Source organism: Sinohyriopsis cumingii, chromosome 12 (genome assembly GCF_028554795.1).
Source record: "Sinohyriopsis cumingii isolate HCF-2022 chromosome 12, ASM2855479v2, whole genome shotgun sequence".
NCBI lineage: Eukaryota > Metazoa > Mollusca > Bivalvia > Unionida > Unionidae > Sinohyriopsis > Sinohyriopsis cumingii.
Window position 1 is genome coordinate 106,359,890 of NC_142972.1, and position 19,719 is coordinate 106,379,608.

The 19,719-nt window shown below is 34.2% G+C and overlaps 1 protein-coding gene across 1 annotated transcript in view; it reads right to left on the reverse strand.

Moving 5' to 3' along the window:
• The window catches only part of LOC149787195 (diacylglycerol kinase theta-like), a 124,027-nt gene that overhangs the window by 61,069 nt on the left and 43,239 nt on the right, over positions 1–19,719 (reverse strand). Inside the window, exons 6-13 of the mRNA XM_089977698.1 lie at positions 16,985–17,126; positions 11,834–11,953; positions 10,638–10,735; positions 7,477–7,549; positions 5,322–5,366; positions 4,053–4,191; positions 3,430–3,523; positions 952–1,065 (exon numbers count right to left, since the gene is read on the reverse strand). Of these exons, the coding sequence (XP_089833824.1) occupies positions 952–1,065; positions 3,430–3,523; positions 4,053–4,191; positions 5,322–5,366; positions 7,477–7,549; positions 10,638–10,735; positions 11,834–11,953; positions 16,985–17,126 (825 nt within the window). The remainder of the gene's footprint in view (positions 1–951; positions 1,066–3,429; positions 3,524–4,052; positions 4,192–5,321; positions 5,367–7,476; positions 7,550–10,637; positions 10,736–11,833; positions 11,954–16,984; positions 17,127–19,719) is intronic.

Sequence of the window (19,719 nt, forward strand, 5' to 3'; positions counted from 1 at the left end):
ATACTATATTAAGTGAGACTGTTTTATAATAAAGCAAGTTATATGTATAATTTTCCTCTCATTTAACAGAATGTGATGCACTGTCATACCTATAGTTAATAGAAATGTGTTATAATGAATGGCACTATAGCAAGGGGATACGAGGATAAGTTCATCCCAAAAATTGTACAGGCAGGCTTTTTCTAGGGCAGCCCTGTCCAGTGTAAAGGTAAAGGTTGTTGTTGTTGTTGTAGGGTTTAACGCCATTTTTCAGCACAAGACAGGCTATACATGGCGGCCAGTATTAATGGTGGAGGAAGAACCTGGGAAATCCCCGGAAAGAACCACCGACCCTCACATACCCACACTGGCCGAATCCGAGACTCGATCCTACGCAGACAGAGGTGAGATGGCAGTGATCCGTAACGGAGAGCGCTTTAGACCACTCGGCCACTCGGGGCCCCAGTGTAAAGGTTAACCCAACATTTTATCACATTTTATCAAGGACAGTCATACTCAATACATCTTATCACAGACAGCCCTGTCCAATGTAAAGTCAGCCCCATTTTTAACACATTTTATTAAGGACAGCCATGCCCAATGGTAAAACCCATCCCACTGTTTAACACATTTTATCACAAACAGCCCTGTTAAAATCAAAGCCCCCCCCCCATGTCCTTCTCTGTTATCATGTTTTATCAAGGAAAGCTTTGTCTAAAGAACAGCTCACATTCATATTTAGCATGACTGATCAAGGATCAAGAACAGCCATTTCCATTAAAACCCCACATCAATTTTTTGATCACATTTGATCTAGGTCAGCCTTCTCTAATAAACAGCCCATGACCATTTGTTATCAAAAATTTAATTACTGGCATTGTCCAATGAACAGACCAGACTCGTTTTTCATTGTACTTACAATGAACCATCCAAGAATATTTCCATTCAGGAAATAGAGGACATGAATTGTACCTTTCGACTCTGTTGTATGAGCTGCCACGGTTTGTCATCAGGCTCCAGAATCCGCTCTGCCACACCTTTGTCTAACATTACTTCTATCAGTGTATAGCGGTTTGGGTCTGCATCCTGGAAAAAGGTTTTATTCTAAAATAAGCAATTTTAATGTTAAATTTAAGACGCTAATGCTATACTATCTGATTGTTCAATTTTTTTAAAAAGAAATAAAAATAAGTAAATGTATGCAGTACACTGTTTCATCTACATATGGGTTTATGTAAGTCATTTGACTCATCAAGGCAAAAAGATGGTCAAAATCCAAACCTATAAGTCTCATTCAGGCCGATGATCAGTCTTCAGTATTTTATAAAATACTAATTATGCTGTTTATATACAAAACAAAAATATTAGTTATATAATGTGACTAAAGCCACTAAGGTAATTCCCTTGCCAGAAGCATCTGAACATTATATATTTGTTAAAAATCTTCTTGATGGTTTCATCTCATCAGAAGTAATCTGAGCATGAATGACAAGGCACTTATTGTTGGATATGCTTTCATCTGCCAATCCAGTCACCAATGGCAAATTTTGCAGGTCACATATAAGACTATCCTCATCAACATTTGATAGACTCTGTAGTAACTCTGAACAGGTAGTTGCCAAGTTGTATTGAATGGCAGAATTCTTCAAAATGATAATGGAATCAATTTCTTCAGCCATTAAGTTATGTATTAAATTAAGAAGAGATTTTATTTTAAAAAAGGGATGTCTTCTACACTCAGCCAATGTACACACTTCTGTTAGCACTTTCATTTCTGTCTTGTTTGGAAGGATGTTTTTGTAAAACTGCATTCAAATCTACCTGGTGTTGTGGACCTTCATTCAGCAGTTTGTGTTCTGACAACCCAGCATGCCTTGTCAATGCACTGTTCTGAAAGTTATCATTTTTTGCACATTTGGTAATGGAGTTGTTTTTTTCTTCCTCTGTGCATGTGTGGCAAAACATAAAGGGGTCTTCACTTTCACATTCTTCACTCGACTTAACTTCTTTTTGGAAACATAGCCAGCTGTATGCTTTCAACCACTGCTGCACAAAATTACATTTTATTTTATGAGTAATTGTTACCTCATCTTTGGATGATGAAGGCTCCACTGGTTCGATAACAATACTATTATCATCGGTTGGTCATAAATGCAGTTCGAAAGACAGTTTTATTTGTTTCAGATCTATTTAATATTTTGCTCTGAACACCATTTTTTAGTTGAGCACTGACAGTATCTTGGAACAACACAAGGCATACAATTGAGTGAATGGAAATTGTTGCTTCATTGCATGAAAAGGGTGTGCATAAAATAATACTTTCTCATGAGAATCACTTTAAAATCATGTGTTTATTTTCTGCCTCTTTCTTGGGTGTGGTAATTATATTGTTCTGACATCCTGTTGCTACAAATGATGTGACAGTTATAGATCACATAAGGTCAACTCTAGGCTCCACACTCAGTTGTAACCCTATGTATTATGATTAGCGTAAAAAACTGATGTGCGTGGGTTTTCTGTTTGTTAGAGTTGTAACATAGCCATTGAAGTAGTTAGTCCAGACCACTGTTCTGTGTTAATCAGCAAAACATGCCATTGGGTAAGTCAATTTACATACTGGTAATGATTTTTGTGCATCAAATCATCATGCTACAGATATGTAGCATTATGTCCCACCCAGTCACATTATCCTGACACCAGGCTGACCAGTCCTAACACTAACCTCCTAATGCTGAGCGCCTAGCGAGCAGCTGTTAGTACCATTTTTATAAGTCTTTGGTTTGACTTGGCCAGGGTTCAAATCAGTGTCCTGCATCCAAGGCAGATGCTCTAACCAGTAGGCCACCAGACTGGTGGATCCCTGGTAGGTATGGATATATTGGGTTGAATGACACACATCACATACTCCTAGCTACAAAGCAGTGAGTTGAACTTTGGTTGTAATAGATATAAAGGTTAAAAAAGAAATGATAACAGTGTTCTGGAAGATAACCCTTATGCATAAATTCAAACATGCACTACCACAAGATGAGAGACACAAGACAGATATTAAAAATATTTAAAATACAAAATAAAGGATACAATGTATATACTCGCTAGTAAGAATGTCCAGGTGCAAACTGTACAGACCCATTTGGTATGAGGTGATGTAACATCATTTGATTTCCACACAGGACAGAATCAGACATTGTTCTTACTTGATATGAAATTTATGATAAGATCAGTTAAGCAAACTTTGAAATTCAGCCTAAAAATAGTCCTGAAACAGATAAACGATACAACATGTTTGCTATATTTTACAAGACACCAGCAAAAAGACATCAAGCAATGAATGGTCAATCAGTAATTAAATTACATAACTGACTTGGCCTACCTCTATCAAAGGAAATTCAGTAATGGAATTCAAGTATGAAATGAGAAATTATGCAAATACTCAATTGAGTCAACTACCTGCATGCCAAACTTTCGGAGAGCAGTACAGATAACTTCTGTTGCAGTTGTGTAACTTGTTACAGGTATATTCTTGTGCCCACATGTTACTCGGCTGCAAAGAAAATAAAGATAAATATAAATATAAAATTTAAACAAATATGGTGAATTATAACTTCTGCCACAAAATACTGCTGGATATAATACAGCCACCTATAATGGTTAGCCCTCTTATCCAGCCAGGGTGATTACCTCCCTTACATAACCTTATCCAGCAGGGTCTAATTTTCCCTCTTGTCACTTCTGTTAAACCCAAAATAATGGTATATTAATATATAGCAGTCAAATTTATGTTGCTGTTGGAAACAGCAGTGTCAAGAGTTTGAAAATGTCTTTTTTCAATTCTTTTTTTTATCTGCATATATTGTATAAACCTGTTAATGGATTTTCTGCACACATGGAATGAAACATTATTAAACCAAAGCAATTCATCATGTGACACTTACTATCCTCTGACCTTGGGGAGAAGGTCACAGATTACTTTATATTTTAAACGTTATATTGGACCGGCTGAAACAAACCTGAATTCAAAACTCAAGCTAAGTCTGTTATCATTTCCAAGCTGGGTTTCCATAATGGCTTACCTGAGTCCACCAGGATACACTTTAATAAAACCCCGATCTGGATCCTTCTCCTTATAGCGAAGAAATATGGACGGTCGTTTCCCGTCTGGAGTCTTCAGCTGCGACCTGACTGGTACATCCTCCTCCAATTCCCGTTCTCCTTTAAAGTCAGATTAATCTTGTCTATAGTTAACATGGTAGCATTGGGAGAAGGACAACATATAACAGCATTATAAAATATGTTATTTTGTTGAACAAGCGCTCTCTAGACATTGATTCCATACAAGACATTATTAATGCTCCAAAAATTCCTCTATGCCCAGTCCACACTTATTTTGCAGTACGTTCATATCTGTTCAGACTAAATGGACCTCTAAATTAAAGCCACTACACCACTTTGAGCCATTACTGAAATTGGCATTATCACCTTCTTGGATTGACTTAGGCATATATTCCCCTACATTTGCTAATTCTGTCAACAAACAAAATTTTAATTAAGAATAATTTGCAGATAGCTCTAATAACATATACTATTTTATATACACATGTTGTCATGCTATTAGAAAGAAGAAAGAAAAAAAAAAAGAGTACATCTGGTACTGACTGATTAGTCTGAAAAAAGATAACTTCCATTTCTGGACAACTTGGTCTTCTTTTTTTTAAATTAACGTATGAAAAAGAGATCACATATTATTATATGGGTTAATGATAAAAACTATTCAAACTATCATCCTAAGAACTTGGTATGCAAGTTATGTACCTCTGTATTAAATTGCATATCTGATAACTGTAATGAATTTAGAAAGAAGCCCTACCCTTGGTTAACACTAACAACAGCTAAAATCTGGCAAAGGCAATCAAATTTTCAGATGGAATGTTTACTGAAAGTAATGATGTCAACAGATTCAAATGTACAACCTCCAAAGTCATTGATAGCTGAATGTATAATGACAATATTTCTTAGTTTTAACTGTTAATACAACAAAGTAATTTTCTTGAGATAGAAACTTCCACAAATGCACATTTTCTCTTTAAACCAAATAACAATTGCATGCAGTTTGAAAAAAGGCAGACAAATTTGCAGATGGGGTAGAACAAAGTAAATATAAAATACAGACTCAAGTTAAAATGAAAATATGAGCAAACAAAATTTCATTTTGGTACCAAAAAAAAATAAAATCTATGAGACAAAATTAATGATAAATTGTCTCGATGTTTTTATTACTAAATAAGGACATATTTTATATCCAAGTGGTTTCTTTGATTGTCTTTCTATCCATTATATCTGACCTGCTATTGTCCCTCTTTGACTCTCTTCTCTCCCTCTTTGACCCTCTGAAAAATATACAGGGGGTAACACTGACCCTCTGAAAAAATATACAGGGGGTGGCACTGACCCTCTGAAAAGTATACAGGGGTGACACACTGACCCTCTGAAAAAATATCTTAGTGGAAGTCCTACATTTAAATATTCAATCTTTTCAGATGTAAAAAAAAAAAGTAATTTTTAGGACATTCACCTTATTCTTTCTTATGACAATGAAATCTTAATGATTTACAGCACAATGATATTTAGTTTCTCCTCTTTTCAGACCATTTTTGGGGATCAAGTCGCCCAGTCTAACCTACATTTTACAGCATCTTAGGTAGTTGGGTAGACTTAGAACTCAATTATCTTTGGTCTTTCCAATTCACTCCAATACATTAAAATGTGAAGCCTCAAGTAAACATTGTACCGATCCCTTTCAAACAGAACAGTTTAGTAGTCATTTAAACATGTTGAATCTATGACGAACAATAATGCTTAACAGTTCAAAGAGAAATGGAAGATGCTACTCTCACGATGAACATTTTAAAATTAACCTATGAGCTAATTTATTGGCTATTTACACGTGTATGAATATGTTGATCTAAATGATTGTGATCAAAAATTCACAACTGAACCTCAAAGAAGTTGAGAAAAATTATACACTTTTGTAGCTAAATCAGAATGTTGATCAAACAAGTGTAACTTGATGTTAGACACCAATATAACCGTTGATCACTGCACAAACTATTACCATATTTTTAAAGTGACTTCATGAGTCAGTATGTGTTATCGGCAGATCATAATAAAGTATATTATTTATTAGACTAGACAGGTGTTAAAACAGAGAAATTACTATTATCTTTTACAAGTTGGACACTGTTATACTTTCTACTTAAGAGGGCTGGAAGGGAAATAGTTCTTGATTAAATGAGTCATCTCTATAAATAATGTATTATTATTCTTATTATTATTATTATTATTATTATTTATTATTATTATTATTGGTTCGATAATGTTTGGTCAACAACAATTTTTAAAAGTCCAACAACAGCGTCCCTCGTCATAAAACTTTTACTAAATGAATAGAATAAATCAATAAAACAACTGTTGTCCACAATCAAGGTAGTAATTAAAATCAATTGTTTTCCACAATCAAGGTAGTAATTAAAATCAATTGTTTTCCAGAATCAAAGTAGCAATCAAAACTGACTGTTTTCCAGAATCAAAGTAGCAATCAAAATTGACTGTTTTCCACAATCAAGGTAGTAATTCAAACTGACTGTTTTCCACAATCAAGGTATTAATTAAAACTGTTTTCCACAACCAAGGTAATAATTAAAATTGACAAAACCGAGCTACATATCTTCGTCATACATTGATGCAGCTAGTGTGATCACATTATCACTGTTAAATGGAATAGAACATTTCAATGTAATCTGGATTCAGTTTGGCAGCAGCAATTATGTTTAAGAGCATTAAATGTGTATCCTCATCAGATATGTTTTAACAGCATTAAATGTGTATCCTCAAGATGTTTGAACAGCATAAAATGTGTATTGTCAACAGATATGTTTTAACAGCATCAAATGTTTGTCCTCAACAGACGTTTTAACAGCAGTTAATGTGTATCTGCAACAGAGATATTTAACAGCTTTAACTGTGTGTCCTTAACAGATATAATGTTTTAACAGCATAAAATGTGTATCCTCAACACGTTTTAACAACTGTATCTTCAATATGTATCGTGTAACATAAATTTTTCAGCATGATAAATGTTCTATTAGACATCACTTGCCGATACTCAGCTCTAATGATACCATTTCTTCATGCAGACATGCAGCCCAGCTACTTAACCATTAAAGTAGGATTTGAGGACTTAGCCGTCAAATACCAATAATCTTAAGTTAGCTATTTTTTAGATTTAGGTCTAATACATTAATAAAGTTAAACATCAAATGAATAGACTAGCAGCAAACGGTCCATGGAAGCTTTAGATCATTTGTTCAGATTATTGTGCACCCAAATTGGAAGGAAAATGAAAATAACTCTCTTGGATATGATTCTCTTGTGCAGAAAAAACAATGAACAATACATTAAAAGTAGAAATAAAATATAGGATTCTCAAAAAAAGCTTACCAAATTCGGATGCCTCCGATACATAATAATTGTTTGGATCGTCTGATATGTGGAATGTTTTCAAAGCTGCCTCCTGCAAAACACAAGTACAGATGCACGATTTCCAATAATTTACCCACACTGTACAATTAATTATTGAGTAAATTTTTGAAGGCTGCAGCTCTTCCCCTTCACAATAAGGCATATTCTATGCAGGTGTCAGTCAGTAGCTCTCATGAGGCATGCAGATATTGAAAAAACTAAGCACTCAGTAAGGAATACATTTGAGTTTAAACCACAAAGAGAGGTGAGCATTTATTAAGGCAAGTATGGATAACATGGGAAATATGGTAATTATTGCAAATTTCAAACTGTGACCATAAAAATATTCTTCATTCATATATCCAATCTAGATTTCTAAAAGAAATAAAATAATTATTATAAGGCTCAATCTGATGCATTTTTTTTATGGCTTTTGCTTATGAAGCAATTTTTCAGTTCATAAGCAACAAGAAAGTACAGTGCTGGAGGTTTGATATGCATGTTTTCGATTCCATGTAATTGCATTTCATCACACCTACACCTGTCCAACTGAAGCACCAAAAGAAAACAAAGGTTCTGCAGAATGAATTGTTTCTCTTGTAAATAGTATCTTCATGAAACAGCTTTTAACTAACTGAGATTAGTAACATACTACATTATATCGATAGTACTTTTATGAAGTAACTTTCAATAAACTAAGTGAAAGAAGGATATTGTGTGTGTTTGTGATTTGGATTTTTAAATATAGCTTTAATGATGTTTCAGTCATATCGCTACAATGTCTGCATTGTGACAGTGTATAGTGATGTCTAGCACTGGGGCATCATGCCACAGACATGTGACATCACGTCCCACCCAGATACATTATCCTGACACCAGGCTGACCAGTCCTATCTCTACCCTCTTAAATGCTGAGCACCTAGTGAGGCAGCTGTAAGTATTATTTTTATAAGTCTTTGGTATGACTCAGCCAAGGTTCGAACCTGTGACCTCCTGCATCTAAGGCAGACACTCTAACCATTAGGCCACCAGAGCCGTTCAAAAGATGGTCACTAGCAAAGCACTCTGAGCAAGCCATAAAATACCAAAGTTTCAAATGAATATGAACATTGATGTAGAAAATACAAAAGACTTTTAAAATCTTTAAAACAGGTGTTTAACACTGCTGATGCCTACATTGCCAGAACAAAGTGATACATATTTATCACATTCCTATAATATTAGAATGCATGTGGGACAGGCAAATTCCAAACTGTTGACAGCTGCACTGCAAGAACAGAAGTGATACATCTCATCTCATTCCCATAATATTTGACTGTATGTGGGATATTCAAATTCTAATGCTGATGCCTACAGTGCCAGAATTAAAGTGATACCTCTTCTCTCATCCCTAAAAGGCACTTCGATTGTGAAAAGGTATGTTGGATATTCCATATAAGTGTACTTATCAACACTGCAGATGAATTATAATCTTATGACATCAATAATGTCAGCTTGGTCTCCAATATGTTTTTTTTTTTTAAATGAAAATGTTTCTTTTCAAAGCAAGTAAACTGCATTCCATTGTTGCATCAAACTTTCTGGTATTAAATTAAACTAGTTTTGTTTTTTTCAAATGATGTGTATTTGTAAAAATGCTTTCTATAAATTCTTCTAAGACAATTTCCATATGCAATGTTTTTTTTTACTTATGACTCTTTTCCAGTAAAAGTTTGAGCAGAATAAGATGTGCAATATGGAAACCCTTTTACTGCCTACAAATTCTGTAGCTTGGGTGGGATCTGGAAACCCAACTAGAGCTAACCTTTTGACTTGCATGACAGTTGCATTCCGAAGAGTGGTTGCGTAACTCAAAACTGCATTGTTTCACTGCCTTTATACAAAATTTAATTAACTTTAATACAATTCATTTTAGCAGTTTACAAATCCTAACTTTTTGGTTTTAGACAACGACAAAAATTTATTTTTAGTTTTCACTAAAACATTTAAATTACAAAAAATTCATATGAAATTGTATTAACATGAAATTAGCACAAGTTGATGTAGTGTAAGTTGGCAAACACCTACAATTCTAAACCTTTGGTGAGATGGGGAAACTCCACTAATGCTCACATATTCTGACCTTAGGGAGGGATACTGCTATCCCAGCCTAGTAGAGATGTATTTTATTAGTTTCATCATTAATAGGTGAGACAAATGCAAGTATGCACAAATTCATCTAGTTTCTACATGTGTTTATCTGTTGGTGGGTTAACTGAGCATTTGTCTTGCTTACAATTAGTACCGCATGATGTAAATTTGTTTCTCTGTTAGCAGATGTATCTTGTTTACAGTTAGTATATCATTAAGAATGTATATGTGTTTATCTGTTAGTGTATATACAGCATTCATCCTGCTTACGGTCAGAACCTCATGAAGAAGACCACAAATACTGTGAATTCATTATTTTTTTTGTGTGATACCAAATGAACGATTATCATTCTATACAAATCGAACCCATTCCATAATTCATAAATTTATGTAAAGATGAAATTGCACGAGGCACATGTGGATTTGATTTTGTGAAGTTTCAAAAAAGAGCATTCTTCTGTGGAAGTGGTAACTGATGAATGGATGAAATTTGAAACAAATTCCTCCAATCAAAGAAAGATCACTGCTGTCTGTCATTCACAGAGGTGGGCTGACAACTTTTACCACTTATGTTGCTAAAGACAAGTTTTTGGGGTTGGACGAGCTGATCTGTAAAGTTGTTGTAGGGTTTAACGCCATTTTTCAGCACACGATAGGCTATACATGGCGGCCAGTATTAATGATGGAGGAAGAACCCAGGAAAACCCCGGAGAGAACCACCGACCCACGAGAAGCTACTGGCAAGCTTTCTCACATACCCACATTGGCTGAATCCGAGACTCGAACCCATGTAGACAGAGGTGAGATGGCTGTGATCCTTAACGGACAGCGCTTTAGACCACTCGGCCACTCGGGGCCCCGATCTGTAAAGTAGGGGTCATTCTCCAATTTATTTTAAGATCAAGTAACATATCTGAAGAGCCACAAATAGTAACATAGGTATAAAAGAAATTCACAAAGAAGAATTTGTTTAACCATCAAAATTAAAATAGGTTAAAACATATGTTTACCAGTATAGTCTGTGCTGAAGCATTCTTGGGAACTGAAATGGTTCTGTATAACCGCCTCTTCATGGAAGAATTGCCATCAAATACACGGATTATCTCAGCTGAAATGGAGAAACAAAACAATATGACAGGCAAACATGATTCTGAAAAACACTAAATCTTCTGTGCATTATACAAATTTCATCAGCTTGATATCTACATGTCAATTCCCAACAAGATTTTTCAAAAGAATTTAATCTTTTTCAATGTAGTGCCCATCCATATATTAAAACCTCACACATAATGTGGGTTAGTTCTGCATTTTATTAAACTAGATCAGCCCTGGGCTGATAAAACCAAATCTGACAATTTCAGGTAATTAAATCCCTTTGTTTTCAAAGATGAACCTTTTGTGGCTTTGTTTGCTTAGTTTAACGAAATACAATTGTATGTCTACCATGAAATACTGTATTTATATAATACATCTGTCCCAATAGTGCCAACTACTTATTTTAGAAAATAAATGTAATACAGATATGCTCACTAAAAAAGTCAAAATCATATTTGACCAAAGTCATCTTGATAACAAAATTTTCGCCAAACTTTGCATTAAATATAGAAGAAAAACTACAAAGTGAAAACAAAATTAATATTATTGCATGATCACAGTCTAGCAGGAGCCATTAGTTTCATCACATTTTACACAAATATATCAAAAACTGGACTGGATGTACTTCATATAAAGTATCTTATCTGGTTTCCCTCCATAAGGACCATCCAAAGTTCTTGAGCAGAAACAGAATTAAATATGTTTGAAGATATAATGAGTGAAAGGTACATTTTTTCCAATATATTCAGACTTCAGTTGCAGAAAACCTGATGAATGTTTATAAGCTCAATAGCTTGTTTGCATTTTACTAACAAAATAGAAGTCAGAATTTAAGTGAATTGTTATAGCCACCACTCCAACTGAATTAAAGCCTGACCCAATTTTGACCAATTAAACAGGTTTTCCTTACCAGCCAGGATCCAGATGATTTACCTGGCTACTTTTACTTTATGGCTGGCTACTTGAAAAAAGTAAACTATCCTCCATTGGGCGAGTTCCCACAACACCCAGCCTACTTTGGCAACTCATCCTCCTATTTTAAATCTAATTTGGCCCTGAATCAAGCGTCTTATTTAGACTTTACAACATAATAGTAAAAGGAGTCACTAACATTCAGCATCTCTATCCTTATCTCTGTTGTCTTTCTCTTTCGGAGACCGTCTCTCCTTCTCAGACTCTTCCTCTGTTTTAGAGTCACCACTTGAGGACCAGTCCTCAGAGATTGTTCTGGCTAAAAAAGAAAGAAAAACAATTCCTGAACTGATGTCTCCTCTATGACCCCTTATCCTGAGCAAGTTTAAGACTGAAACGTGAAGGAAAGACACATTCAAGTCATTTCCTGTGCCTATTGTTTCAGAACACAAGAACAGAAAACAGGGGAAATAAGTGTGAAACACACTAGTGTGTTTACATTACTGTCATGGATAAGTCAACACTTTCAGACATGAGAACACGTGTAAACTCCATGGACAAAGTTTTGATATTATAAAGGGAACTAGTAATGACAGTCAGGATATCTACTGTATAAGAGATAACAATAATGATATTACTAATCTAAAACCCAGCTCTGATTGTAACTCCCGTTTCTCTAATGTTACAGTCACGATAGTTTTTATAAGGGTTGATCAATCAAACTTCATCCCCAAACCCTATTTCCACTGTGGCCTCAACTTTTAAACATCTGACCTCTGGATTACTCAAGATCTAAATTATTCCAAAATGTATCAGATACAAAACCTGATTAAGATACATCAATACTATAGGAGGTAATGATACTTACAAATTTTACAACTTGTGCTTGACAAAAAATATATGGGTCAAGCTATTCCTTAAATATATGAAAACTGAACCATTGGAATGAAAATGCTCAGTAAGTTATTGCTCTATGATGACAGAAATCTCAATACCATTTGCTGAACATAGAAGAGTGGAATACACATACCTGATTCTTCTGTGTAAACTGCTCAGTTGATATATATTAAGTTTGAAACAAACACAGATTTAAATACATAATCTTGAATATTTTCCCTCACCTTTTGCAATATGTCAAAAATCTGTATGATACTAATTAGAGATTTTATGAGGAATTTACTCAAACTAAATAATTCCCTTTTTTTATTCATCATGCAACAAACTTCTTTTTTAAACAAATTATGAAACCAACAATCTTGTAGAAATATGGTGCAATTAGTTGTATCTTTAACACTGCTATGATAAGTTTCATAATAATACTGAAATGTTTTATGGTACAAGTACAGATTATGTCCCTTTTTTTAACACTTCAATGATTCCAAAATATGTTCTAAAAGGAGGCCTTTTAAATCTGAAATTATACTTACGTGGTGCTGCTGAAAAAAAGAAAGAATGAATACATGAATGAAATGTAAATAAAAATGTTGGCATTACATATACAGTTCATACCCAGAGGAAAAAAGATTATGACTCAAACGCAAATTCCATGATATTTTGAAGCCTGGTTTTTCACTAAAAGTTCAGTCACAAGTAAAAAAAAAAGCTATTTCATAGGCTGTTACCACTTTTAGTAACAGCAGCCATATCTGACAGCGGATCAGTGTAATCTGAAAAAGTCTGAAATCCCTTTCTGCCAGGATACTCTGCCAAATTTAATCAAAATTGGTTCAGTGATGCTATTTTCTTTAGCCTAACATAGCAACTGCTGATACATGCATGCAAGCCAATGAGCCATACCATAACATCACTTGGCCCCAGAGACAGTTCAGCTAAAAGTATCCATTCCCCACTGGTATTAGGTCGTCATTAACATAATGCTCTATATTTTTCACAAGTTCAGAAAGCATTTAAATTCAGCATGTGAAGTTGAAAAACTATTTGGGAAAAAAGCCTAAACTGGAAATTTGTGCCATGAACCAGACAAATTTTCTCATCACTAACTACAACTACATTTATTTGGAGATTTATGAATCTTCATTTATCTTTTTCTTAACAAATTTGAAGAAAATCTGACAATCTGAACTTTTTCATTTCACTTCTAAGAATTGTGGCACATTTCTGGACACTCACTCTCCAAGCACAGCTCTGTTGTCAAGTACTCTGGTACATAATAAACTCCTAAACAAAATTTATTCACACAAATGGAAGCAGTCCTGGATTTCTTCTTTAAATAACACAGGATCCCACTGTTTGAGTAAACTTGTTCAATTTTATGGCTCCACTTGAGCATGTGCATTCAATTATGTGGCTCCACTAGAGCTGGCTTTCTCAATTATATGCCACCATTTGAGCATGTGTGTTCAATTTTATGGTTCCATGTGAGTATTGTACTCAATTATATGGCTTCATATGAGTATGCATCTTCAATTATATGGCTTCATTTGAGTATGTGTCTTCAATTTTATGGCTTCATTTTAGTATGTGTTCAATTTTATGGCTCTATTTGCATGTGTGTTCAATTATATGGCACTATTTGAGTATGTTCTATTATATGGCTCCATTTGAGCTGGTGTGTTCAATTATATGGCTCCATTTGAGCTGGTGTATTCAATTTAATGCCTCCATTTCAACAGGCATGTTCAACAATATGGTTCCATTTGAGTGTGTACAATTGTATGGCACTATCTGAGTATGCGTCTTCATTTTATGATTCCATTTGAGCAATGTGTTCAACTATATGGCTCCATTTGAGTTTGTGTTCAATTTTATTGCTCCATTTGAGTGTGTTCAATTACATATGGCACCATTTGAGTTGGTCTGATCAGTTGCATGGTTTGAGTTAGCATTCTCCCAGTGACCATTTACTAACATATCAAATGTGAACAAAACAAACAAAATTTCTCCCTACAGAATAGTTTATAATGTTCAATGTGCCATGACAAAAACTGTGCACACTACAGCTAACAACTTTGGACTAAATGTTTAAAGTCAAAATGTTTTGTGTAATTTCAACTTAAAATTTTCCTTATGTATTTTTTTTCAATTTCTTTGCATAAAAATATGTAAATATGCTGCTTATCTTGTGCTTGGGATGAACTCCACAAATATTAAATCTAAAAAAGTGTGAATAACAAAAGGCACATTGATACCACTCATCTATCAAGTTTACCATCAGAGGAAAGTGTGTATAATGGCCTGATGAATGGCCAGATAAATGGACTCAGATATTAAAAATATTGAAACTGACAAAGCATATCTAAACCACTAGTCTATTAAGTATACCATGAAAGGAAAATGACATGGCAGACAGAAAAATAGACAAAAAAGAAAATACTGACACCTAAGAAATGTAAAAAACAAAATACATGTTTGGACCAAGTTGCACAGAGATATTTTGAATGATTTTGGAGTTATGATCTGGAAGCAAAAGCGTGACAGATACCTATATGGACAGAACTAGTTCCTACATCCTCTGCACAATGAAATAATTCAAGAAGTTAGTGGACTGACTCAAACTGGATGGGTTTGATATATTGGGACTAAATTTCTGCTAAACCATGACACAGAAAAGTGATAAACATAGCAAAGGTCTCATCAGTATAGGCAATATGCATGGTCTGCTGTGCGAAAACATTTGCCAGAGCATGATAAACATTTGAACCTGATGGCAAAGCCACGTTTTAATCATTATTCCTACATATCAAATGTTTTAACCAAATATGCATAAGAAGTTAAAATACTTCAAAACTCCTGTGCTCAAGTCGTATGTGAAATTTCCATTTTTGAGTAAAGCTGACATCATAAACACATGACCAACGCTTAGTCATAGAAGAATATCAAACTGAATGACAAATTTAATTGATATGTAATAATAATTATGTGAATTAACATCTGAAATTTGAATGTGGAATAGATGAAAGGATCTACAGACCAAATTTACTGTCATATCCCTCTTGGTGACCAAAATAAGTTGCAACTATATCCTGTTGTTTTGTTGCACATCATATGAAATACAACTTTTGGGGGGCTCTTCTTTTTAGATGCCATGTCTAAAATATGGGAGCAATTTATTCTACAAGCAAAATGGAGACCAGAGGAATGTTTTACAAACTTCTAACAAATGTTAAGGATCAGTAATATATTGGATGATCAAGCCACTTTCAACCAGTTGATGAATTGCAATCCTTAACTCAGGTGAATTCAGGGTTTCCACATCTGCTGAAACAAAAATTTCCATCCAAATATGCTGCTTATCTAGTGCTCTGGTATAAATTCTATATCAATGTCACAGGAATGCTTACCTCTCAGTCTCAGGTAAATTTATTACAATGTCAAAGGCATTTATACATCAATGTCACAGGCATGTTTACATCAGTGTCACAATTTTACTACACTGTCACAGGCATGTTTACAACTGTCACAGGCATGTTTACATCATTCACATTTTTACGTCACAGGTATGTTTGCAACACTGTCACAGGTACATTCACAATCTGATATTCCGACATGAAAACCTATGGCAAGTCCATGGACACACTTTAGTTATGAACTAGTAATGACAGAATCAGGATACATACAGTATTATCGACAAATATGAAGTTACAAATGGAAACTCAGCTCTGATTTGTAACTACTTTTTCTAGCGTTACAGTCACAAATCCAAGAGCTCTAAAAATACTGAATCTGAATGACTGTGAACTGTATACTTTGTGGGAAGTTCCATGACCTCTGAAACTTAAGTAAAAACTCAATAAATTTAATTAATGACCAGTTTAAGTACAATTCAATTATGTATATGTTCTGCAATTAAAGACGAATTCCCTGCTTATCTCCAACTTTGATCAAATGAAATGGGTGTTCTGGTCAGAAACATAGAATTAGAACTGCATGTACTGTTTAAGTACAGATTCCCTTCCTCCTCTTTATGAAACCCCTTCTTGTCAGTTAGTTATGATTCAATTACTTATTTGGGGACTTATCATACACAAATATATATATATATATATAGCTATTTATTTTGTTCCAACTTGGAAAAACAATTCTGATATTTCATCTGATCATAATCAAGTTCTTTTCTCGATTTGGAACAAAACACATGGTTTTGCATTAATTGCATAACCCTCTTGTACACTTTATATATAATTTCTGCTATAACAACTGAAATTCATAAAAAACTGGGATTTATTCAAGTTTATTTAGTGTATATTAGAACCCTGTTAACAAATAAATCCGTAGTCTCTGAGAACAAGTGGTCTATCATGACAAGCCTTGTCAAAATTTAATTTTTAAAAAATCAAACCTCACTTCATGTATGAGAAAAAGCTTCTAATCTTGGCAATTAGTCCCTTACTTGTCTTTTTTGATAATCCTAAGATGGTTTCCATATTTAGATCCATTCGAGGTATTGTCAAGCAGCTGGGAGGCAACATTATCTCTCGCAAACTTCCAAAGTTACACTCTGCAGGCAGAACCTTGTAACAGCTGGCATGAGCCTGAATAAACCAAGAGTAAAATTCATGTAACTGAACTAGGTACACTTTTCATAAACAAAAGTAATTTACATCTGTATGTGACAACTCTGTCTACCCTTATAACAATATAATCATTTTTGGAAAACTTAATAGTTAGCACATGCTAGAAGACCTGGTTCCTTTCCCAGTCTCCCATCCACTTCAGCGAATTAGCCAACTGATGTACGACATGCTGATGCTATTAAGACAACCATGAACGGTGTCAATTTCATACCTGTACCTGTGGTATTTATCAGTTGCCTTGCCTAGCCATACATAGAGACAAACATTGATAATGCTGTTGAAATATTGAAATACCAATACCAAATTTTACTTAAATGCTTATAGACGGTGCAGAAGAACAAATCTATTCTCATAATCTTGTCCAATGTATTATTCCTATTAATTTCGAAGCTGGCATCCATCTATCACAAAAGTTTATGATTTCGATTTAATTGTAATGTTTCAGACTAAAGTTTAACCATATCTATCTATCTATATATATATGTGTGTGTGTATATATATATATATATATATATATATATATATATATATCTTTTGTGTGTGTGTGTGTGAAGAAAATTGGCAAACAACTCTCCCTTTCAATAGCTATTTACCTTGGTACACAATAACACTGAAACTTGCTTTTTGGACTGCTGAAAATAACATTAACTGCAAGAAAACTTTTGAACACATTCCTGTACTGACTACTGACACTAAACCATTTATTTCTATGCTGTGTATGTCACAGTTCCTGCAGACTTTAGAAAGACTAATTCACAACTTCTCCAAAACTATTCCAGGGCCATTTCATAGAACTCAAGGACAACAATATCTTACATTGTTAAGTAAATTAATCACCATGTTTGAAACAGGTTTTATTAATCAGTGCTCAGAGTTCTATGAAATTAGCAGTTATCAATACTTTTTACTCCATTGTCAGAAATTCTATGACCACTGATAAATACCACAGATAATGATACTTCTATACAGTTTATACAGGTAAATGTATTGAACTGACACTTGCCATGAAGGGTTTACAGCATCAGATTTCTCCCATCAGTTTAGTTTGTCTATTCAGAGGCTGAATGCAATAGAATCAGTGAAGGGAACCAACACATCTGTTTTGTGTTTTTTTTTTACTGTTCAGTGTTGAGACCATTTCTAATATTTTTGAGGAAAGTGATCTTCAAATTAGCCTCTATAAGAGCCATACTGGATGAAAGTGTGACACCATTTTCATTTAGGGCAAACTAGACACTCTTAGAAGACTTTTAAGAAAGAAAAAAATTGTGTTATAACCATCCCTTCAGGAGAAATAGTGACAAGATTTTCAATACGTACCTGCCATATTTACAATCAGATCGGTATCACAGAAGTAGGCAAGAAATAATTTGGTTTCACCTTAGAACGATTTGTTCATTTTCATTGCACATGTGTACATTGTTACCTAAGGTGGATAATTGTTTTTCTAGATAAGTGACTAGATCGCTTGCGGCAAGACACACTAAAAGCATGGTATGCACAGGTATTTTACCTTTACTAACACTTACTCAACTGTATATTTATGGAAAGTTTTTTTTATCTAAATGACACACTGGTCTTCTGGATCTTGTCAAGGAGTGAACATTCTCCATTTTTGTTCTACAGCCATAGGGGTAAGTGTTACATTTTTATTTCGTATGTGAAGCATATTCAGCTTTTAATGCTGTATCATGAAATGATGCCTTTTATACTATGCAGCTTTGAAATGTTGTGAACTTTTGAATTGTTACAAGTTGCTATTAGGGGTTTAATTTATGTATCTATAGATTTTAATTTCGTACTTGTTATTATGACCAGTTTGGTTTTACTTAGTTGTCTGTACATATGTCTGTGTGCATGGCAAATCCATGAAAGGTGGGTGTGGCCAATAAAACTGGGTCAACCCAATTCAGGAAAACTGTGTGCTGTCTGTATGTATGTGTGTGAGGGTGTATCAGGCTGTCTGGCCGTCTGTGTCTATATGGACATGGAAGATGATGTAACCATCAAGGTCGTATAAAGACGAAAACCGCTAATTTATGAACTTATGTGCATGGTGGATCCATGAAGGGTGTATGTGACCGATACAAGTGTGGGCCAACCCAAGAATTCAGGAGAACTGTGTGGTTTGTCAATGGACACATTTGCAAGATTTTACAAATATTTATGAAACATTCAGCTGTACAAATGATCGAGTCATACTTTTGTTTCAATTGATTGTTGTTTCAACTGAGTACAATCGAGTCATTTTGATTACATGACATTACTTGAATCTTACTTTCATCACGTGAGATTATGTGAATCTCACTTTCATTACATATTTTTTTAATCTTGTTTTCATTCCATGAGATTATTTGAATCTTATTTTCATTACATGAGATTATTTGAACCTTATTTTCATTCCATGAGATTATTTGAATCTTATTTTCATTACATGAGATTATGTGAATCTCACTTTCATTCCATGAGATTATTTGAATCTTATTTTCATTACATGAGATTATGTGAATCTCACTTTCATTACATGAGATTATTTGAATCTTATTTTCAT